The sequence below is a fragment of the Mesoplodon densirostris genome, chromosome 3, assembly GCF_025265405.1.
Source record: "Mesoplodon densirostris isolate mMesDen1 chromosome 3, mMesDen1 primary haplotype, whole genome shotgun sequence".
Classification (NCBI taxonomy): Eukaryota; Metazoa; Chordata; class Mammalia; order Artiodactyla; family Ziphiidae; genus Mesoplodon; species Mesoplodon densirostris.
Window position 1 is genome coordinate 165,761,534 of NC_082663.1, and position 24,332 is coordinate 165,785,865.

The following is a 24,332-nucleotide window of genomic DNA, read 5'->3' on the forward strand; positions in this document are numbered from 1 at the left end:
GTAATGCTGGTTTTTTGTGGGTTTTTTTGTTTTTTTTTTTTTTAATAATAGAACCCAAACTAAAAAAATCTGTTTGTCTTCAAACCGACAAGAGTGCTAGAGGACTCGTGACTCAGTACCTTCATATAACACCACATAAATAAATTTAGCCACAGTCTAGGTTCACAGCCTGGTCAGTGGAACAAAGGAAATACTTTTCTGGCGATTAGACGTCGTCCGCAGAGAGGGTCGGGATATTCAACCGAGGCCGGGTGAAAAATGCCATCTTCTCCCTGTAAAAGAGGCCATCCCTTTAAAGCAGGGTTTTTCAACCTCACTTTATAGGTATAATGGGCAGGATAATCCTTTGTGGTGAGGCTGTCCTGTGCATGTAAGATGTTTAGCAGCATACCTGGCCTCCACCCACTAGATGCCAGCTGCAAGCTCTCCCACCCCTCCTTCCAGTTCTGACAATCAAAAATGTCCCTAGGGACTTCCCTGGCAGCGCAGTGGTTAAGAATCCGCCTGCCAATGCAGGGGACACAGGTTCGATCCCTGGTCTGGGAAGATCCCACATGCCGCGGAGCAACTAAGCCCGTGTGCCACAACTACTGAAGCCCGCACGCTCTAGGGCCCGTGCTCCAAGAGAAGCCACCGCAATGAGAAGCCCGCGCACCGCAATGAAGAGCAGTCCCCGCTTGCCACAACTAGAGAAAAGCCCGCGTGCAGCAACGAAGACCCAACCCAGCCAAAAAAAAAAAAAAAAAAAAGTCCCTAGACATTGCCAAACGTCCCCCAGGGGCCCAAATCATCCCTGATTGAGAACCACTGCTATAGGGGACATTAGCAGGCCCAGCCACCTTCAGTTCCAATCAGAGGCCTCCAGAGACTAAAAGGGCCCTTGGGCCACTTCCACTGTTGGTTTGTTTTAGATTTCCAATTGGTTAGAAATAAGGGATGTCCAAATGCGGTTAGACAAATGACAGTATATTTTACATGTTTATATTCCACAAAGGAATGTGTTTTAGCACATACACAAACATGAGTATCTTTTCTGAGAGGACAACACGAGTCTAAATGCAAAGCCCTCTGTGAATGGGAGGCCCAGGCCCAATGACGTGGGGCCCTCTCCTGTGACACGCCTGGGTCCAGGGCGGCAAGAAGGCATCTCCCGGAGATCCCGGCAGGCAGCAGGCAGAGCTAGGGAGGCCCGGCAAGCATCCATCACTTCCAGGCTTATTTATCATTCAGCCAATCCTCTGCCATTACTGGGGATGGAAACGCTATGAGCAAAGGGTGGAGCAGGCGGCTCATTCATTAAGCAAGAGGATCTAACCCATTAGCTCGAGTTGTGGGGGGACGGATGAAGACAGCTGAGGCCGAGCATCGCAGGGCTCACAGACCGCCAGGGCGGCTCGGCAGAGGGCGGACATCTGCTACAGAGAGAGCTGGGGCTCCGCGATGGAAGGGAGCAGCGAGGCTGAGCCAAGAAGACCGAGGCTGGGCGGGCGGGGGTGGGAAAGGCAAAGCCGGCTGGCCGGGCGCCCACACGCTGACCTGAAAGACTGCACTTCTGGGGGCTCCTTACAGCTCTGGCCTCGAAGCCTGTGCACGTCCTTGGCGGCCGACCTCATCATCTTGTCTGTCTGAAGCTCGCCCTTGTGCTCTGCTCGGTCCATCTGGAGGGCAAAGCGAGGTAGTAGAGAGTCCTTAGGGTCTCTAGAAATGGGACAGCCACGGGGAACTTTCTGGCACAAATAAGGAGTCTGTTGCAGTTAAAAGGTTTGAGGGTCACAGAATAGGCACCCGGACGCTTCCTCTTCCACCACAGGATCCCCTTTATCCCGAACAATGAGGGCAAGGGATCCCATCATCTGTCAGACAGGACAGGTTTTTGGGGCCAGGAACTGAACACCTGTGGGGACCTGTCAGAAGTAAGGAGACAGGGGCTCCCAGGTAAAATGGGTGCTGCCTCTCTAATTCTCAGGGCCACCTAAGAAGGTAAACATTTTAATTACCTCTGTATTACAGATGAGGAAACTAAGGCTCAGGCATGTTAAGACATTTCTTTAACGTCAAACCAGTGAGAAACGGTGGAAACCCAATTCCAAGTCATGCAGCTGTGCTCAAGGGCTTTAGGAACGTTACACTCTTCCCTCCTGATACAAACCTATGGAAGCACGTTTGAGAACAAACCAGAGAGCCCTAAAATATCTATGTTCCATATACTTAAAAACATTGCATAAAGACAGAATTTTGGTCAATGAAGCTACCATTTAAATGGTTTTTTAATAGAAGCTCATCATCAGACAGTCACAGATGTACTTTTTTTTTTTTTTTTTCTGTTTAAAAGGTCAGGTTTTCTTAGTTGGTGCTTTCTTAAGGTAGGGCACATATGCACTTGTTTTCTTACCTCTTTTTGCCTTGGCTACTAGGAAGCTCCAAGATAAATGTAATAGACAACTACCATTAGATTAGGGATATATTTATTGCCTTCTCTTCCTTAAAACTTGCTCTAATTTTCTATTTTCTCTTAATGCTATTATTATAACTCTATTATAAGTACATTAGGGTATAAGTAATAAATAAGAAATAAACATTTCTGGAACTTCTGAATTACCAGAGTCAATTTGAAGCCCCCTCATTAGTCCAGACCTAAGAAGCCCAGTACCACCTCCCTGCTCTAAGATATCGTCACCTGCATTGAGAGCTGGAATTTTAGCTAATGGCCCTCCCAACAATCCAGGCAGGCACCCTGTGTACGGTGTTCTTGCACTGCTTGGCTGTGTACAGAGAAAACTAGCAAAAGTCTATCATTTCTGCCATGGACCGTAATCCTGGCAGGTATTATAGAAACTGAGTCGAAGGTGGCCTCTGTGTGTTGGTCCTGTGGTATTTATTTCTTCACCATAGTCCGGGATCTCAAAAGCCCACTGGTGCCAAAGTCAAATTTTTACCCATCCAACTGTTTAAAATGAAGCTCAAATAAGATTTTTTAGCTGTTTAGAACCTGCCTATTTTGCATACCCCCTAAAGCTGCACCCAACATCTGCTAGTCATAGATAAGATAAACCCCAGGGCTATAAGAGACCCCAAACTGCTGCTGCTTTGGTGTTCTCCAACCCAGAGGCTCCTCATGGTGTTCTGAATGACATCATCTAGATGCCTAGGCCCCCTTTCCAACCCCCTTTCCCCTGCCCTCCTCCTCTCTAGGTAGTGGTCCCAGAACAGCTGCCTTTGGGGGGGGGGGGCGGTGGGCATTGTCATGCAGTGAGGGACTTCCCCCAGATGCAAAGTTGTGAAAGCAGCAGCCACTCAAATTAAACTCATTGTGCGCTCTGGACATTTTGCGGTTATATCTTCTTCCCCGAGCAACTGCTGAAATCCCTCAAACGCACTACACTAGGGCAGGGACGCGAGCAGGCCTGTATTCCCAGGCATCTCCCTCAGGACAAAGTCCCGCCAGGAGCCGCTCCTTTCCCATTTTGGAAACACCTGCTCTGCGGGACCGCATGGGCAGCCACTGGGGCAGGTCAGCGTTCTGTATTTACTCTGTTCAAGCGTGTGCCCCAGCGTAGATTAGGTACCCAACATGTTTGATGAAGGACCACCTGGAGGAATAAACGTGTAAACAATAAGCTCTTGCACACATAAACACGGGAATGCAGTAAAAGGACCTGGCAGCCAGGTAAAGAGTTAATAAAGTTTGCTGGGCAGAGGGATTCCTGGATCTCTTTGCTGATGGGCGTGAGGGGACCTGGGAACACTCCAAGGGCGTCACAGGGCTGCAGGACCCGTTCGAACGTCCGGCCGGCCTCCCTGGCAGCAACGCGCCCTCTGCGCGGGCGGAGCACCACTCACCCGCTTCTCCAACATCCTCAGCAGCAGGCGGAAGCGCGCGTCCTCCCGCAACCACGGTGGAAGCTCTTTCTCCCCGTGGCTCTTGGCCTGTTCCAGCTGCTCCTTGAGCTCCTTCAGCACCGAGATCTCCTGAGTCAGCTGGCTGTGCCAGGTCCTGGTCGCCTGCAGGTCCAACTCAAGGTCCAGTGAGGTGCGTGGTAGGCGCTCAGCACGCAGGGATTTGACAGATGAAGGCTACGGAGGTGGGGATGGTTTTTGACCCGTTATTACAGGGCCGGGTCCAGAAAGCCCACACGACCCCCTGGTCTGAACCTCAGACACCCTCCCTCTTTCGTTCATCCGCGGGCTTCCGTTCCTTCAAAAATGGGGCTCGCCCTCCCCCTGGAGCCCGTCTTGATGTTTTCCATGTCTACTGCTCGTATTATTGAGCATTTTTATGTCCCAGACACGGTGCTAGGCGCTTTACTTCTGTTACCTCAGTTCATTTTCACAACCCTGTGAGGTCCTGACCGTTACCATATGCACAGATGAGGAGGCTCCCAGAGGTTAAATCACACAGATTATAAGCAGTAAAGCCGAGATTCCACCCCAGGAGCTGGCTCCAGAACCTACCCACTCACTCCCTACACGGCGCTGCTTTCCCTACTCACAGTGTCCTCAACATTTACCCCCTCCTTTACTGGATTCTTGTCACTATCCTGCTCTAAAGCTGTTTCCTCAATGCAGGTCTGTCCCCCATGCATTGACTTTGTGGTCCGGTAATGGACATCTATTGTTTCTGCCTGTCCAGCTTCCACTTCTCTAATCTTATAGTAATAGCATCCTCATCTTCCCTTGGGGATCCACTCATCTGCCATAGTCAATCCATCTGTTTCACATGGGGGGCTTCAGGGATAGGAACGTGACCTGAACCTGGCCAATCAGAATCTCAGTGATTGCTTCAGGGGTGAGCACGTTATCCAAGCCCAGGCAGTACCACTCAATTCTGGCACTTTTGCTGAGCTACTGGGAAAAAAGGCAATGTCTTTACACAGAGGCCGCTGAGCCAGCAAGATATAAACCTAGAAATGGTCATGGTCGTCTTCACCAGCATATGGGGTAGCCCTGTTTAAGCCATCTGGAGAGAGCAGTGCCATGAGAGGGCGACTGAAGCTTGATGACATTGGTTCAGCTCCTGGATCAAACCATGCCTGAAGTCAGTCCAACATCCTAGAGTTTTCCATTAAATGAGCTAATACATTCCCTTTTTCACTTTCAAGCTATATTTGAGTTGAGTTCTTCAATTATCTGTATGTAAAAGATCTTGATTAACTATAATCATTAACTCTCCTCCTATCAGAAAACACTAATCATTAAAAAAGAATAAATGACTGTGGGAGATGGAGTTCTAAGATGGCTCCCAAGATTCCTACCTCCTAACATACAAGCCCTGTGTAATCCCCTCCTCTTCAGTGTGGGTGGGACCTGTGAATATGATGGGCTATCACTCCTATGATTAGGTAACTGCAGGGAGTGAGTTGTAGGATGTGCAGGGGGAGCAGGCGGGAGCTTCTGCAGCTGCAGCATCATTTCTCCAGGAGTGGATCCCGGAACACCTGCTCCAGAATCCTCCGAGGAGCTTATTAAAATGCGGTTTCCAGGGCCCCACCCCAGCTGCCTGGATGAGACAGTCTGGGAGTGTGGCCTCAGAATCTGCATCATCAACAAGCTCCCAAGGAGACTTGGTGCTCCAGGGACTGCAGCACCAGCCAGCCACAGCAAACGGGGTGGGGCTGGGGTGAGACATGCCTGTCACTTAAGGCCATGTCCACGTTCTCCGGCAGCCAGCACTCTCTCCCTTCCGGGTGCGCCTCTTCTGCACTGCCTTCCTTCTCCTGCTCTCTCTAGTCCTTTCTGGAGACTTGGGCGGGGCAGGGTTGGGGGGACAGGCACAGGACCACTCTCCATGCGGGCTGTCAGCAACCGCCCCTGCGTGGGGCTGTCAGCACGCTCTCCTTTCTCTGCACTTTCTCTTTCCCTTTGCTCTCTCTGCTTCTCTTCCTGACATTCTGGCTCCTGGGTTTCTTCTAGTTCTGCAAACTCGCCAGAACTGCTGTCGAGCCTGCGTTGAAAGGCCAAAGTGCGGAGAGCCACACTGCACCTCCTGCAGCCCTGAATGAATGGTGAAAGTCACTGTTGGGAGTTGGGCCATTGTCTAAGACGGCCCCATCCTGACCCCTCAGCCAAGTCTCCGTTAAGGAAAGGTCAGATTGCTCTACGGGGACAGCTTGTGGCCTCTTCCCTGCGCGTTTGCAGCTGGACTGAGAGAAGCCCATGGGGGGCGGGGGGGCGCCCGGCTCCTCCGCCAGCAGGGAGGCTGTCAGGACCTGCAACTGCCCAGTCAGCTAGACGACACACACCGAACAGAGTCCTGCCTGAGGCAGGCTCCCATCGGTGGCTGTGACGTCTTGGGTTGATTAGTTCTTAGTGACTCTGATTTCTACCCAAGAAAACAAAGCCAAGTATGCACACTCCTGATCTAACCCTATTGGTCATAATAACGATGCTACATTGACCCTCTGGCACTTTCCCCAGTGCCTACCCAGGCCTTACAGTTCATCAACTTCCATTTGCAAATATCCCCATGCTTGCGAGAGCGACTTTCTTCCAACCAGTGGCTGAGGAGAAACGGTCAGACGTCAGGGGATATGTGTGCCGGACACACGGCTCGGGGAAAAGAGGGAGGAGCAGGTGGACACACAGCTCCGAGGTGATCATCTTACCCGCTTCATCCTGACGCTGCGCCGCTCCAAGGAATTTCGAACAAAAGGTGGCTTCTTGGACAGGGTGGAGCTGTCACTGTCACTTCGGTTCAGCTGCCAGAGAAAAGGCGTGGGAAGCTAATGAAGGTCTAAGTGCATGCGGAAAGCACACTGAGTGTGTCCTCAATGATGCACACCCCTACGTGCCAGCCATGCGACATCTCATGTAACCCTTCCAGCAACCCATGGGGGAGGAGACGGAGGGTTAGGGGTTACCGAGTTTGCTCAAGGTTGGAGAGCTGGTACCAGCATGGCGGGGTTGACACTCGACAGTGTGACTCCAGGATCTACCGACCTCTTGACCTCCTACGCTAAGGCCTATTTGTATCAACTCTTCCCTGTTGCCCCGAGAGCCGCTTTCATGGCTGAAATGGAGCCCCTGTCAAGACTGACATATACATAAAAAAAGCAGCCCACAGGCAAAGCCTTGGGGACCACATCCCTGGAGAAGGTAGGCCAGACACGCTCTGTGAGGGCTGTGCTGATCACAGCTCTCCCTTCCTCAGAATCCTTCAGTCACCTAGTGATACGGACTGTCCCCAGAGGGCTAATGTTCCTCATCCATAGCCAGAGATCAGGGCTATGGTCAAGGAAGATGCTTTTCCACTGACAGTGTGTGTCCCCAGTGGGAGGACCGGAGAGGGAGGTGAGGATGGTAGCACATCCCAGGATGTGTGAGGCGGGGGCTTCTCTCCGGAGTCGTACTTTCAAGTCACTGGGATCGCCACAGGCTGATGCTACAGAGTCTGTTTATTCTGGCAGCTGTCAGCTCACTGCTGCAGGTCTCTTCTGAGAAGCTGTCCACATCGTCATTTTTGTGGTTATTAATAATTATTAGTGATAATGATATTAATAGTCCTGCTACGTTGATGAAATAGCTACTACACTAGGCAGAGGCTCAACCAGAATGAGAAATAGGCAACAGTAACCATGACGGCCACATGGACGGAGCCCCTACTATGTGCCATGGGCTTTACTGTCAGTTTCACTTAATCTTCAAACAATCCTAACTGAGGGAACTGAGGCCTGGAGACATTAACACACTTTTATAAGTCATGCAGTAAGCATTTCATTCATATACAGTGAAATGTTCTGGTAAGCATCAGAACAAGAGTTCAAGGTCCCGTCTGTTTGACTCCAAGGCATGTCCTCTTCTGGCCCCCAGGATGAATGTAGGGCTCGGAGATGAAATGAATATACAGACAGAGGGGTGGACCATCCTGACTGGGGTGAATTCATACAAATAGACAGGCTGGATATCGTATCAGAAGGGGAATTTATCCTACATTGTTTCAATCCATAGGTGACACTTACAGAATATGTGTCATACCAACTAGAATATGTGTCAGGACAATTGATGCTTAAGTCGTAGCTGTTTTTTTTTTTTTTTAGTATTTATTTATTTATTTGGTTGCACCAGGTCTTAGCTGCAGCAGGCAGGCTCCTTAGTTGCAGCACGTGGGCTCCTCAGTTGCGGCAGGCGGGCTCCTTAGTTGCAGCTCGCCAGCTCCTTCATGGCGGCACGCAGGCTCCTTACTTGCGGCACGCATGTGGAATCTAGTTCCCCGATGAGGGATTGAACCCAGGTCCCCTGCATTGGGAGCACGGAATCTCATCCACTGCGCCACCAGAGAAATCCCGAGTCGTAGTTGTTTATGTGCTAAAAACCATGTTATAAAACAAGCGATGAAAGCTACATTAAGTCCTTGAATTTAACTTTTTCTTAAAGATGTTGTAATGCATTTGATCTCAGACATGGTACAGAATATCGTTGCCTTTTTGTTATTTCCATCTGATGGCTAGGGAAATTGAGGAGCAGAGAGGTGAAATAACTGGCAGTCAGAGGGAGCTACAGGGAAATGAGAATTTTGGAAGGACTGTATCCTTCAGGTCAAAGTGAGCCAACCAACACATGTGCCAGCACTGCTGATAAATATGCAGGTGTTAAAGACACAGGGCTTGGGGAGAGCTGTGGGGAGTATAATATACCGTCTCTACCCCTCACGGATTTAAAGTCCAGTGGGGGTCCCAAGGCCAGGAAACTCACCAGGTGACACAGGCCATGCTGAGGACCAAAGAAGGGAGACACCCAGCAGAGGGTACTTGATGTGCAGATGTGTGGCATCAGGCCAGAAGGGATTGCTTGTATTCAGAACAAAGTGCCCTGACTTTCTGCATATATGAAATGGGATTAATACAACATGCCTTGCAGGGCTGTTTGTGACATTAGATGACACAGGAAAATAGGGATCTTTTGCGGGGAGGGGAGGGGGTGCTAATCTAATTACCATCCTCTTATGACTCTTGGTGGGAGACGAAGCCCACTTTCCACGAATGAAGCAGAAAGTCCCAGCGTCTTGCTTTCATGGCCTCCCTTGTAGCTAGAAGCAGGCACGGGACTAGACTCTGACAATTAAGTGCAACTGCTCTGGTCTTTGAATCACAGCCTGGTTAGCTGGACCAGTTCTCTGTCACTGTGCCTCTGGGCTTTAACCAGGCCGTTCTCTTCTGCTCCATGAGCATCCGTGTCTCGTGGTTTCTCAGGGAGAAGCCCTTAGCGGTTGAGGAGCAGCAGCAGCAGCAGCCAGAGCTTCCCTGGCCTCCCGCAGCGGTAGGAGTCTGGCGGGGGAATCAGTGCTGAACCCCAGAGGCAGTGGCACAGCCAGCTGGGACCACGTTCCACAGCATCACGTGGGGTGTCCTCCCCTGACTGCCTTTGTGGTATGGTTTTGGCTGTGGTCTGGCCCGCCTTGTTCCTCCCTGATGTCTGAAGTTGGTTCTACAGCTCTCCGATGAATGTGTGAACTACTCAAGTTCCTTTCCAAACATTTTTTCCCCGCATACACTGCCCACAGTCTGTTTCTATTGCTTGCTATGAAGAACTCTGACCAGTACAGGACTTGGTACTGGGGAGTGGGGTGCTAGAAACCACAGACCGGGAGACAGGGAGCTGGCTGTGTACTGGAGGTAGGATGGGGCACAGCACAGGCACCAATATTCCCTGTTGGGAATTTGAGAATGCTCATTCTGTGGGTGAAAACCAGAGGGATATACTCGTTACCTGTTGTATCTTGAGAGACAGACCGCACGCCTATAGAGTTTTAAGGGAAATGATAGGGAAAAAATTCAGGATGTTGTACCATTGGCTACTTCTTGTAGCCTTAAGTAAGAATCTACAAGAAATCTATAAGCTTGGGCTCAAGTGCAGTCAGAAAACAAAGAAGGAAAAATATACGGCTTTGCTAAGAAAGATGCCTTTTTTTTTTTTTTTTTTTTTCATTTTTTTGGCCACACCCCATGGCATGTGGGATCTTAGTTCCCTGACCAGGGACTGAACCCATGCCTCCTGCATTGGAAGGCAGGGTCTTAACCACTGGACTGCCGGGGAAGTCCCAGAAAGGTTGTATCTGCCTTGTGGCAGGTGATCCATGCAGACTAGGAATTTTTTAATCTGCAGCCCTGCAGGGTTGGAAACTGGTCCAGATAATAAAATATGGGAAGGGCCCAGCATAGTGCTAGGCATGCTAAAGATGCGTAATAAATGGGACTGGAGCTCTTTGTTATTCAAGGATGTCAATCCTGAAAAGGCCACCTAAGGCGAATCCATTTACACAGGAGACCAGAGTTTTATTGTCAATATTGGGGAAAAAAGTTTGAGTTTTTAGTTGGAAAAGAGAAGCACTTTTCAGAAGTTACATTTCATATCTTCCATTTGACAAAATTACAACTGCATTCTAAATCCTGATGACAAAGGATGAATCAAACACTCATTTCTTTTGGTGTGATGTTTCCAACAAGTGACATTCTTCACTTTGTGTTTGATTTCCACTGCACGTTCATAAAGTCGGGAATTTTGCCAGAAACAGATTATCCATTACCCTAAGGGCTTTTCTAAGTCCTTCAAGTTATTCACATTTGAAACATGGATTGGATTTTCCTCTTCCTCAGCTGTGTGCTCACTTAACTGCAAGATTCTTCACTTGTGATTCACGAATTCCCTCACGTTAAAATCACATTCAGGGCTTCCCTGGTGGCGCAGTGGTTGAGAGTCCGCCTGCCAATGCAGGGGACACGGGTTCGTGCCCTGGTCCGGGAAGATCTCACATGCCGCGGAGCAGCTGAGCCCGTGAGCCATGGCCGCTGAGCCTGCGCGTCCGGAGCCTGTGCTCCGCAACGGGAGAGGCCACAACAGTGAGAGGCCCGCGTACCGCCAAAAAAAAAAAATCACATTCAGTGACTGCAGGAAACCCTGTACCTTTCGCAAGATACGCAGCTACGTTGCAGGTGCTCACATTGTCTTTTCAGATGCTTACAAGCTCAAATATCAGCTAGACAATTGACACAGATGGAAGAGGTTTACATTATTTCTGGGAGGTATTACAGGGAATGTTTTGGGGGGACTAATTTGAAAAGTAGCCAGTAAATTAGTGAAATTGTCATGCTATGAAAAAATTACCTTCCCTACTCAAGCTTATAATTGGAGGCCTTGGATACTGAATATCAGATATTGAAACCCCCATATCCCCTCCCCCTCCCCAATAACAATAGGCAGGTGGGCGGCAGGTTGACGAGGTGGGGCAGGTTCCACGGGCCTTTCCTGCGACAACTTATTGGCACACTAGGCAGGAAGGTCCTGTTTATGCTTCTGGTTATTGCTCGTTGGTTTTTCGTGGTAGGAGGTAAGGAAGGTAGGAGGTAAGGAAGGATGTCGACATGTCATTTGAGTGTCAGGAACAGGGTCTTGGTTTTGTAGCCCCAGCAAGCAGCATGACCCTTCAGACGGGGTAGACTAATTAGATAGCAAGGCAAAGGGATCAGGGGGCCAAGCCTACTGCACGGCTTCTAAATCCAGCAGGGCCCGCAAGAGCAGGTCGGCAAGTGAAGTAGGTTCAACGGGGCCAGGTGGAGGCCACAGTGAACTTGAAAGCCCTGCCCCTCCACCCCTCCAAGTGCAGTGGCCCTCACTGCTCAGATCCAGCCAGTTGTGTCTGTGACAGAATGTGTAGCCCATGGGGACAGACAGTCCCTTTTTTTCCCAAGAGAAACTGGAATTTTATTTGAAACCTCTTCATTTTTTAAAAATTTTAATTGAATTTCCTAAGTTTTCATTGTTAGCAAAAAGTTCGATTAAAAAAACCCCTAAACCCATGACTGAGTAATAACAGGTCTGTTGCTATTTTGTAACCTCAGGCTGCAGGCTGCAATTGCCCTGGAAGGGGAGGAACTGCCCGCCCATCAGCGATGGTGAGGGTCAGTCTGATCTCAGTAAGGGGTGTGGCAGGGCAGGGCGTAAACAAGGAGGAGGGGGGAGTTGGCTGGAATTATAAAATCACTGGCCCTGTGTTGGTTATGGAGGCTTTCCCAGGCCTTAGCTGATTCAATCCTTAAAGCAAGCCCATAGCGTTGGTCTGTTAACATTATGAGGAAACAGGCTCCGACGGGGACGCAAGGTGAGCGTGATGGGAACTTGCACCCAGAGCTGTGTGAGAACCAGGGCTCTGGGCTACTGGGAGAGAAGCAGGTGCTCTGGGGGAGGAAAGCGCCACATGGTTGCTTACCCGGCACACGTACTGGCTCTGGGGGCCCGGGGAGAAGGTCTTGGAGCGGATGATGGTGCTCCCTCGAAGAAATGGCCCTGGAGATGGCGCACCCACCCGGCGGTCCTTGGGCCGCACCACCGTGGGAGATGGGGCCGGGGTCTCCGTGTTGGTCTCTTTGTCCACCTGAGGAAGAGGTCACAACTGTGAGGCCACTGGTATCCGCAGAGTCTCGGGCACCTTCCACAGCTGCTCCCCACCCCTGTCACCTTGCCTCTGGCTCTCAGTCACAGCCAGGGGCTTCCGCGGCCCCAGCCCAGCCAGGACAGTGCCCAAGGCCCTGAGTACTGGCCCCCAGTCCTCCCTGACACCTGTGGGCTGGGGCTAGTGGGAAGTGTTCAGTCCCCTAACAAGCTCACGTAAGCAGTAGAGGTACCTCACCCACCAAAGTCCCGGACTTCACACCCTCAAGACCAACTGTATTTTAACAAAGCCGTAGCCAAGGCCTCCATGACCCCAGCCAAGAACTGCAGATGTTTTCATGGAGTTATGGAGGCAACTAGCAGATCTCATTATTTAAACTAGGTGATCAGGTTTTCTATTGTCCTTTCACAGTAGTTACCAGCAGAGGTAGATAAGAACACCCAAATGAAAGGCCTGGATTCACCAAAACAGGGCCTTCATGTGATTTTGGAAAAGGCACCCCCTTTGGCTGGAGAAACTACGGAAAGACTTCCCCTCGGTGCGGGGCAGTCAGAAGGCAGGCCCAGGTTCTCCTCTCACACGCCTGTTGCATCCCACTCCCAGGGGTCAGGCACCTTTGTGCAGTGCACAACCTGCCTCTCCAGCCCCATGTGCCCGGCTCAGACACAATGGGGCGCTCTCCTTCCAGGAGTCCTGCAGGTCAAAGAACATGGAGATCTCTTTGGAGCGTGAAGCCTGTTATATCATGTAACCCTAGTGCAGCAGGGAAGCAGGAGGCGAAGGGAACTTGACTAGAACCTCTTTCTTACTGCACTTTGGGCAGACCCAAATGGAGAAATCCATTCACTCAAAATCTTAGAACCCACCTGCCAGGTTGGTATTACTGTGTCCATTTTAGAGATGAGGAAACCAAGGCTGGAGAGGGAAGAAGTCATCTGCCTAAGGCTACACAGCTAGGAAGGAGCAGAGCTGGCATTTGAACCCAGACCCACCTGCCTGCAAAGACTGAGGTCTGCCCAGAAAACCGGGAACTGCAGAGGGCAGCAGAGATGAGGGGATGAGTCAACGTCTCCTGGCTTACTGACCCCAATTCCAGGCAGGGACACGCCTGCACAACCTTCTGCAGGTTATCCCACTCGGAAGGCCTGTCCCCGGATGCTGGAGCATGAGACTTAGCCCCGAGCCTCTTCTGATTGCCCAGGTTCAAGGATTGAGGGCTATTTCCCCAAGACAGCCCTTCCCATGTCCCCAGCCCTCCCTACCTTTAGCGCTGGGCACTCATCCATATCGTGTGAGGCTTTCTCAGCGAAGACGTCCTCTTCCTCTTCCCCCTCTTCCTCCTCCTCAGCTGCTGACTCGTTCTCGCGGGTCCCCTCCTCGCACGTCCTGCGGTGACAAGGCACTTTGATTACCCACAGCACCTACTTTCATCTGTTCACCTGCCATTGAAGTGCATCCAGGGCAGGGCTCCCAAGCATTTTCAGGATTGAGGACACTTTTAAAAAAAATCAATTTTAGTGAGGTATCTTTTACATGTAACAAAATGCATGTCATGTATAGTTTGATGAGTTTTGACCAATATATTCCCCTGTGTAACCAATACCACACTCAAGATAAAGAATGTTCCATTACCTTGAAAGGTTCCCTTGTACCCTTTCCCAGTTAAACTCTCCCCAGCCCCAGCCCACCACTGATCAGCTTTCTGTCACTAAAGATTCAGTCTGATTTTTCTTGCATTTCACAGAAATGGAATCAGACAGTATATGCTCTTTTGTCTCTGGCTTCATTCTCTCAGCATCATGTTTCTGAGATTCATCCATATTGGTGCATAGTATCAATAGTTCACTCCTTCTTATTGTTGAGTAATCTTCCATTGGATGGATAGACTATACTTTGTTCATCAGGTGATAAACATCTGGCTTGTTTCCATTTCTTAGAAATTATGAATAAAGCTTCTATAGACATTCACCTACAAGTCTGTGTAGAAATAGGATTTCATTCCTCCTGGACGTTGTATTCATTTGCTAGCGCTGCCATAACACAATACCACAGACTGGGTGGCTTTAACAACAGAAATTTATTTCCCACAGTTCTGGAGGCTTAAAGTCCAAGATCAAGGTGTGGGCAGGTTTGGTTTCCTCTGAGGGCTCCCTCTGTGACTTGTAGATGGCCATCTTCATGCCGTGTCCTCAGGTGGTCTTCCCTCTGTATGTGTGTCCCTGGTATCTCTCTGTGTGTCCAAATTTCTTCTTCTTCTAAGAACAGTCACAATGGATTAGGGCCCACCCTAACTTTAACAGCCTTGTGTTAACTGAATCAGCTCTTTAAAGACCCTGTCCTCAAAAACAGTCGTTCTCTGGTACTGGGGTCAGAGCCTTGAATATCTGAATTTTGGGGAGACACAATTCAGACTATTACAGATATATATATATACATACCTAGGAGTAGAATTGCTGGGTCAGACAGTAAGTATAAGTGATTAAATGTTTTTCCCATGTGGTTATACCATTTTATGTTCCCACAGTAATATGAGAATTCTGGTTCCTCACCTATACTTGGTATTATTAATCTTTAAATTTAGTCCTTCAACTGAGTGAGTAAGTACTCATATCTCGTTCTGGTTTTAATTTTCACTTTCCTGTTGAGAGTATTTTCCTGCATTTATTGACCATTCTTATTTTCTTTTGCAAGGTGTCTGTTAGAATTTTTAGCCTATTTAAAAATTGGGCTGTCTTTTTATTACAGAGTTGTAAGAGTTCATTATATATTCTAGATAGGAATCCTTTGCAAATATTTTCTCCAAGTCTCTGGCTTGCCTTTTCCTCTTCTAAATGGTGTCTTCCAAAGAACAGAAGCTTTTGATTGTGACAAAGTCCAGTTTATCAGTTTTTCTCTTTAATGGTTTGTGCTTTTTATGCTGTACCTAAGAAGTCTTTGCAAAGAGTTTCTCTGGTAGTTTCTTTTAAAAGTTTTATAGTTTCAGCTTTTATGTTTAGCCCTATGATCCACTGCAGATTAATTTTTGTCCATGGTACTCAAAATTTATTTTTTTCTATATGGATAGGCAATGGGGTGGCTGTACCATTTGTTGAGGAGACTTTATTTTTGGTGATATTCTTCATAATTATCCTTTCTCCTTGGACTCCAGGGTTGGAAGGAGTTGGTGTGACAAATGGACGGAATTTGTTAATTAGTAATTTATCTCCATTCCCATCTTTACTTTTCAAAGACATACATAACTGCCAGGCTTCTGATCAGCATGAGACAGTATTACCATACTGAGCTGGAGGAATTCCAGCCAAAAGCAGAGAATTTGACACCTAGTTAGCTGGCTCAGTGAGACTGTGGATAAACATAAAATCTCCCTTAGGATTTTCCCAACAGGGAGAACAGATCTTGGCTCTCCATCCCCAGCCCTGTGATGAAAACCTCCCTTGCACTTAGAATGGGGACTTATCGCTATGGAGGGGCTTCTCCCTGCTGGCCTTTTTTTTTTTTTTTTAATTTGGTTGCACCGGCTGTTAGTTGTGGCAGGTGGGCTCCTTAGTTGCAGCCCACAGGCTCCTTTGTTGCAGCACGTGGGCTCCTTAACTGCAGCTCCAGGGCTCCTCAGTTGTAGCTCGCCGGGTCCTTCGTTGCGGCATGCAGGCTGCTTAGTTGTGGCACGCGAGTGGGATCTAGTTCCCTGAACAGGGATCGAACCCGGGCCCCCTGCATTGGGAGTGGGGAGTCTCATCCACTGCACCACCAGGGAAGTCCCCCCCAGCCACCTTGATCTACTCATAAAAGAGCCATTAAACGTGAGTGCTCACAGGGAGCACCTTGGTGAGGATTGTATAGATGCCACACCATTAACCAGCATTGACTGAGGGCTTAATGAACGGCAGGTGCTTCGTGGAGGTCTCACAACCACACTGAAAGACACTCTTGTCTCCGTTTTACAGATTCAAAAGCGGAGGATCAGAGAGTGGGTAGGCCTTGTCCAGTGTCACAGGCCACTCAGTGGTGCAGCCAGGTTTCCAATCCACGTTTGTTCAGTTCCACGAAGTGCTCAACCACTAGGGAAGTCTCTTCTTTGTGACTAAGAAGCTGATTTAAGTATTTTCCAGGAAGGAAAAAAAAACAAAACCCTCAACTGTAAAGAGAAAAATAATTAGTCACATCTTTGCACCCTTTGGAAAAGTGGCCAAAAGTAAATAAATAAAAAATTTTAAATATATATCTGATAATATGAAGTGAGGGTTTGGGAAAAAGGCATATCCCTGTGGGGAGTGTTAATTAGAGCAGCCAGTTTATACTCTGAAGTCAATTTAGCAGCATCTGCTAAAACAAAACATGTACATATTTTTGATTAAATACTTGTCAATTATATTGTATCAGAGAGGATGTAGCTTTAGGGGTACTCTCAGTCACTGCTGGTGGAGCATTTACTAGGACAATCTTACTTGAGAATGATTCTGCAGTGCCTGGTAAAATATAAAACACACATGCCCTGGGACTCAGCTAGGCCACTTCTCAACCTCTGTCCTAGACAAACACACACAAGTCCCCGAGGAGGTAAATCCAAGGGTTTTCACTCTAGCATTGTTTGTGATTATATTCTTCTATATTTTCTAATCCTCTAAGAGTTTTGTTTTGCTTGTGGATCTTTAAAAAAGATCGAGTCTTCTGATTATATGCACTAAAGAAACCTAAACAAATAAAAGGAGGGAGTAACAATGGCACCCTCCTTTGGGCCTTGGGTGCCGAGGGGGAAGGAGAGGAGATGAGAACTGAGGGCCAGTCTCTGGAACCCTCCACTCCAGAGCTGAGCGGGCACAGCAGAGCTAGTTAACATTCCAGGACCAAAAGAAGCCTCCAGTCTGGGGGGAGGGGGCTGCAGATGGATTTACCCCAGTATAGCAGCTCTGGGATTCCCAGCCCCCTTTGTAAGTCAGTGTCTGGGGAAGTTTGAATGGCAAGGGGTGGGGAGAGAGGGGGCCACAAAGGGAGAGAGAACAGAAGGTGGTTGCTAGGAGATGGCGTGAAAAGTCTCAACAGAAGCTTGGAATTTGGCGGAAACCACTGATCTTGTGCCAGGGTTTTGGAAGACAGGTCCTGGGCCTATTTCCGGCATCAGACCTTTGCAGTGTGCCAGAGAGAAGGAGAGAGAGGGAGAGAGAGGGAAGAGGGAGGGAAAAAGACAGGAGAAAGAGAAAGGCAGGGGGGATGGAGGGAGGGAGGAGGGAAGGAGGGGGAGGGGAGGAGGAGAGGAGAGAGAGAAGGAGGTGGGGAGGGAGGGAAAGGGAAGGAAGCAGGGAGACAGATGGAGTGGGACAGAGAAGGAAAGAGAGAAACTGAGACCATTCAGAGAGAATCCTAAAACGTACGAACATACAAAAATTCAGGAACCTTGCCCTATTCTTTATCACATGGAGGAAGAGAAGAGGAAGAGAGGGGCCAGCCTGTGGGCCAAATCCAGCCCACTGCCTGTTTTTGGACAGTGCAAGGTCCAAGCTATGAATGGTTTTTATATTTTTAAATGGCTGAAAAACACAATCGAAAAGAGAGGAAATTTCATGGTGTGTGCAAATGATGTGAAATTCAAACTTCAGTGTCTGTAAATGAAGCTTCAATGACAGAATCCCAGTGGTTGGTGTAGGTACCATCTATGGCTGCTTTCACACTATGATGGAGGAGTTGAGTGGATATAACAGAGTCCATATGGCCCACAAAGCAGACATTTTCTATCTGGCCCTTTCCAGAAAACACCTGCTCACCCCTGGAGTAAAAGATACTAAGGAAAGACTTCATGTGAGACCAAACATATAATCTAGGGCTGTAACAGAAGAGTCACCGTGTGCTTCCTGTGAGTAAGGGTCTGTGTTAAGTGCTCAGCATGCGTAATTTTTTGAGTCTACAAAACTCCCCATGTGTAGTGGTTATTTCTTAAATCTATATTTCACAGATAGGGAAAACAGGGTTAGAGCCTGGTTCTCAGCCCAGGCTTCACCTCAGAAATACCCAGGAAGTTTTTAAACTTACTGATGCTCAGGCCTCACCCAGCCCTAGAATCCCACAGGGAGTTGGATGAGTGAGACTCCAAATTCACATCTGTCTGGATTCAGAGCACATGCACTTAAGTACAACTACACACACTTCCTCCAGATGGCAAGGTTCCTAGGCTGTGCTCATTTCCAGCTGGTAGTTACCCGTGCTGCTCCTCGATTTACTGCTAAGAATCTCTGCTGTTTCTGGCGTGTCTACTACGAGCTTTGTGCTTTCACTTCCTCAGTGGCTTTTCCTTCAATCCCTTCTGATAACCCCACACAGTCGGTGTGATGTCCCCACTTTTCAGCTGAGGATCAGACAAGGTCAGAACGACTTGCCTAAGAGTGGGGGCTCTTGAGGGGGAGGGCAGGGGCTGGGAGGAAGCATGTGTGGGCTTCCGGCGAGCCGGTGACGCTCTGCTTCTCGATTTGGGCACTGGATTCACGGGTAGTTTTGTTTCCGAAAATTCACTGAGCGGTACACTTATGTGAACATTTCTGTATGTACATTATGTTGCAATACAAAGATTAAAAATGCTTTGCCGGGGCTTCCCTGGTAGTGCAGCAGTTGAGAGTCCGCCTGCCGATGCAGGGGATACGGGTTCGTGCCCCGGTCTGGGAGGATCCCATATGCCGCGGAGCGGCTGGGCCCGTGAGCCATGGCCGCTGAGCCTGCGCGTCCGGAGCCTGTGCTCCACAACGGGGGAGGCCACAGCAGTGAGAGGCCTGCGTACCGCATAAAACAAACAAACAAACAAAAACGCTTTGCCTAAGGTTACACAAAAAAAGATGAAGCTAGGATTTGAACCCTAGTCTGCATCACTGTTTCCTAAAGTGTGTCATAAGACTCTTCTGTGGGTAAACAAGGGACTAAAGAACACTGATCACACAGTGAGAAAGCTGCGTCCTGTTCACTTCTCCTTCAGACCTGTTTACATCAAGGAGGAAGTCTCTCTTGGGCAGTAGCATGTCTTTAACATTGCTGAAACACTGACTGACCTTCCTTTTTAACAATGGGAGAGGAGACCTTAGTCTTAGAACCTTGGCAAGCAATATACCCAGCTAGACTTGAATACTCTTGTTGTATTTTCATTACATTTAATCTTCCACAGTTACCTTCTGAGGCAGGCTTGGCTCATGGCCTACTCAATATCCATTCCTACTTTCTTCCTTAGTAACAGAATCCTGAATTTTGTGCCAACTAAGAGACCTCATTTCCCAGTCTCCCCTGAAGTTAAGTAGGCCAAGTAGCTAAGCTTGGCCAATGAGAAGCAAGTAGAAATTGCTGGGTGGGACTTTCAGGAATGCTCCTTGGTTACAAGGAGTGCAGGAAGACTCTGTTGTCTTTCCTCTTTCCTGATGCCTGCCTGATGGCTGGTGACTCCGCAGCCATTCTGTGCTTAGCAGCCTTGATGATGGAGGTCACACATAAGGCCAGCAAAGCAGAATGAGAGAAAGAGCCTGGGTTCCCAGTAACATCGTAGGGCTGACAGATGCGCCCCAGAATGCCTTTTTCCAGTCTTTTTTTTAAGTAACAAAGAAGTAAACTTCTATCTTGTTTAAGCCCATTATTTCTGCTCTATGTTTCTAGCAGTCAACTGCAATTCCTTACTGAGGAATCTTCAATTTATGGCAAATTATACTTATTTCCACTTCTAGTAATATAAAGCTTCCTAAGATTTTTTTTTAATCAAAATAAATGTAAGTTCATTAAGACAAACACTAATATTAGATGTGAACTAGCATGAGTAATTCCTGGAACACAAAATGACAAAATGACAAGGGATTCTGGGAACTACTGTACCAGACTATATACTGCCTTTTTGCCTGCAGAGAACCCATGAGGAGAGAGGTTCTCCGTTTTCACAGAGGAACACTTCTGTTGGTTGCCCGGGTATTTGGGGATCTCATCCTTGGGCCCAGGTCCAAGCCAGGTCAGTTCCCAGGGACACCCTCACTTACCAGCTGTCTTCCAGGGTCTGTGCACTGCTCCTTCCCTCCTGCCTCTTCTCCAGCTCCACAGCTGTCTGTTCCAGCAAAGCAGACACGGCATCCTGCAGAGACAAAGGCTGATGGGTCCATCTGTACACCATGGGCATAGCCCCACCCGGCAGGAATCAGAGTGTGTCACCCTCCCAGTGAATGGAGCGTAAAACTGAAGAGCAGAGTGGGTAAGCGTCTTGCTGTAGAGTCACATAAATTGGAAATACAGTCCTTAGTTCTTCTAACTGGCAGTTCTCTGGAGAATAACCTCTGCATGTACAGACAGAGTTTGGAAGACAGCCAAGTTTAGTGTTTGGGTGAGACGGAATTATAGGTCTCCGGCTGTAAGGAGAGCATGGTGTAGTCAGGGAGACCATCCCATAAACCATCAATAACAAAACAATCTGGGAAGGACTATGAGAGAGATAAGTACTGGATGTTTGAGAACAGAGGCATGGTGGCAAAGCTAGCTTGGGGGCTGTATTCAGGGAAGGCTTCCTAGAGGAAGAGTCTTCATACTGAATGGTGTCTATGGTGAGGAAGGCTGTGTGACTTGAGGAAATTATTTAATGTCTCTGAGACTCAGTTTCTTCTAATAATTACTCCACCTCTGATGTCCAGCCATCTCCAATTCAGGGAGAGGCTTTTCTTTCCATCCAGCCAGGTGCCGCATGTACAGGAGAAGGGTGCAAAGCTGTGACCCAGCTCACCGTGCTTTCAGGTCCTGGCATGGGGGCCATGGCTCCCGCTGGTTTGGGCTCCCTGCTCTGTTTCTTCAAGTATTTGTAGCTCAGGACATTGTACCAGCGAGTCGACCTCTCCCCGGACCGGCAGACCTCAGCCAGGCTGATCTGGGCACCTCCCTGTGGAGAATGGGAAAAAAAGCACAACCAGGGGGTGACCAGGTATTCTGGGGGCAGTATGCAAAACACCACTCCAGGTGAGACAGAAGCTTCCTGGGAGGAAGAATTGGCTAGGTGCTAATCATTTTCCAATAACTCCCTTGTTCACTAACTTATTCTTTCATTGAGTTGTATGGGTTCTTTAAATATTTATCAGATACATGATTTTCAAATATTTTCTCCCATTCAGTAGGTTGCCTTTTCATTTTGTTGATGATTTCCTTTGCTGTGCAGAAGCTTTTTTTTTTTTTTTTTTTTTGCGGTACGCGGGCTTCTCACTGTTGTGGCTTCTCACTGTTGTGGCCTCTCCCGTTGCGGAGCACAGGCTCCGGACGCGCAGGCTCAGCGGCCATGGCTCACGGGCCCAGCCGCTCCGCGGCATGTGGGATCTTCCCGGACCGGGGCACGAACCCGTGTCCCCTGCATCAGCAGGCGGACTCTCACCCACTGCGCCACCAGGGAAGTCCTGTGCAGAAGCTTTTGTTGGAGGTAGTTCCACTTGTTGATTTTTGCTTTTGGTGTCAGAGTCAGAAAACATCATGACCAGGACTGATGTCGAGGAAAACAACTCAAAGCTCCAGAAACAGAGGACTGGAGGCATGAACTGTAATATATCTATAGGGTGGAATATTACATAGCTATGCACAAAAAATAAGGAAGATCTCTAGGTAGTGATGTAGAGAGTTCTCCAGGCTATATTAATTCCAACAAGATAACAGTCAATTTCAGGCTGGCTCATAGGTGTGAATACTCTACCTCAGTAAACTGGATGCACTCTGATGGCATTTATGCATTTGTTCATTCGTTGAGTCAACACACACCCATTTTCCCAGTAGCCTCTGTGTGCCAGGCACTGTCCTGGGTGTTGTGGATAGGGAAGGAGTTAAGGCAGAGAAAAATCCCTGCCCTCATGAGCTTCTATTCCAGTCTGGGGGAATCAGATAATCAATAAGTAACTTTATATTGTGTCTCACAGAGTCTAAGATGCCATCGATTATAAAGTGCATTATTATTTCATGTACCACTAAGAAAGAAACATAGTTGCCAATTAGACTATGACCTGCCATCTAGTGTACACTGCATCTTGATCTCACAGATGATAAACTGTGAAAATAACATGCACCCTGATACCTATGATATAGAGAAATATTAGGTGATGTAAAGTGCTGCAGAGAAAATAATACAGGGAAAGTGGAGAGGAGGGGGTAAGAGAGTGGAGGGGGCAATGTGATTTTAAATAGGGTGGAACGAAGTCGTCACATAGAAGGTGACATTCGGGTTAAGATCAGAATGAAGCGAGGGGGTGAGATTTGCCCATCAATATCCGGGAGAAGAGAATTCTGGTGAGAGAGGACAGCAGTGCGAAGCGCTGGGGAAGGGGGTGTGCGGGTGTATTCAAGGGGCAAAAGGAGGCCGGAAGAAGAGTCTTGGGGATAAAATCCAAGAGATGACAAGGAGCAGACCGTGGAGGGCCTGGGGGGCCAGGCAAAGGCCCAGGTGTTGACTCTGGGTGGAGACAGACGCCATCCTAAGGCTTCAAGTAGAGGAGTGGCATGCAGTCATCTGCAATCTAACAGGATGCCCCTGGCTACCGTGTTGAAAGGAGACGGAGGGCAGCAAGAACAGAAGCAGGGGGATCCAGTGGGGGATTCTGCAACCATTGGGCCAGAGGTGGTAGGTTAGGTCAGGAGCACAGAGAGACATGGTTGGAATCTGGGGATCTCCTGAAGGTAGAGCTTCCAGGAGGTCCTGAAGGATTGGAGGTGGGGTATGAGAGGAAGAATGGGGTCCAGGATGACCCTGATGTCTCTGGCCTGGGCAGTGGAAGAATGGGGTTGCCTTTAGCTGAGATCGTGAAGACATGGGAGGCAAGGTCAGGGGCGTGCTTGTGGACACATCACTGGTGATGGCTACTGGACATGCAAAAGGAGATGTGGATTCCAGCAGCGGACATACAATGCCGAGATGAGTGGAAAGGCCCAGGCTGGCGCCATCCCATGGGATGGTGTTTGAAGCCAGGGGATAGGACGAGATCACCGAAGCAGTGCACGCAAGTAGAAAAGGGGAGAGGAGCAAGGTCTGAGCTCTGGGGCCTTCAAACAGAGAGAGGTCAGGGAAATGAGCAAGAATCTGCAAAGGAGACAGACAGAGAAGGCCGGTGATGGGGGAAGAAGGCCAGGAGAGCGAGGGGCCTGAGAAGCCAAGTCAGGGCAAAGGATGTTGAGGAAGATGGAGTGAGCAATCGTGCCAAATGCTGTAGGCAGGCCAAGAGGGACAAGGATGGAGAGCCAGCCACTGGATTTAGCAACAAGGAGGTCCCTGATGAGCACATTTCTGGTGGAACGATGTGGGCAAAAGCCCACGTGGACTGAGATACAGAGAGAACACACACACCTCTTTCAAGCGTTGCTAGAGAGCAAAGGAAAGAAATAATGTAGTAACTGGAGGAAGAAATGGGGTTAAAAAAATTTTTTTAAAGCAGGGGAGAAATAACAGTATGTTGGCATACTGATAGGCCAGATCCAGTGAGGAGGGAAAACTGGAGACACAGGAGAGAGCAAAAGAGTAACGGTTGGCGTGACACCCTTGAGAGAGGATGGCCCTAGATGGGAGTGGGGAGGGCCCCTCCTTAGCTCCGGGAAGAACAGCAGAGCCCACGAGGACAGGCAGATGCGGCGTGGCAGCTGTGGGGTTCCTTCTACTCTTCCAGAACTGGGTGTGAAGGGAGGGCCTCAACGGAGGGAGAGTAAGGGCAAGGAGAGGGGAGAGGATAAGGATTTGTCACTGAGACAAGCAGGAGAGTAAGTGGTCCAGGGAGACAGAGTATAAACGCTGGGCAGCAAGAGGGCTCACGGCAGGTTCGTGACCACGATTTTAAAATGACACCGCAGGGCGGTGGTGTGTGCGTTTTGCTCCAGTTGCACGGGCAGAGAGATGGGGAGAGTTCACTTTGATGGGGCTGGGTTTTTGCCAAGTGGGGATGGCAAAGTGAGAAAGGGGCAAGGGGGCGGTTGTGATGAGACATGGGATATGAGT

At 48.9% G+C, this 24,332-nt stretch overlaps 1 protein-coding gene across 1 annotated transcript in view; it reads right to left on the reverse strand.

Moving 5' to 3' along the window:
• Positions 1-205: 205 nt before the first annotated feature.
• The window catches only part of WWC1 (WW and C2 domain containing 1), a 147,846-nt gene continuing 123,719 nt past the window's right edge, over positions 206-24,332 (reverse strand). Inside the window, exons 16-24 of the mRNA XM_060092566.1 lie at positions 21,105-21,257; positions 20,374-20,465; positions 13,645-13,768; positions 12,200-12,364; positions 6,603-6,695; positions 3,841-4,074; positions 3,475-3,477; positions 1,537-1,658; positions 206-272 (exon numbers count right to left, since the gene is read on the reverse strand). Of these exons, the coding sequence (XP_059948549.1) occupies positions 206-272; positions 1,537-1,658; positions 3,475-3,477; positions 3,841-4,074; positions 6,603-6,695; positions 12,200-12,364; positions 13,645-13,768; positions 20,374-20,465; positions 21,105-21,257 (1,053 nt within the window). The remainder of the gene's footprint in view (positions 273-1,536; positions 1,659-3,474; positions 3,478-3,840; positions 4,075-6,602; positions 6,696-12,199; positions 12,365-13,644; positions 13,769-20,373; positions 20,466-21,104; positions 21,258-24,332) is intronic.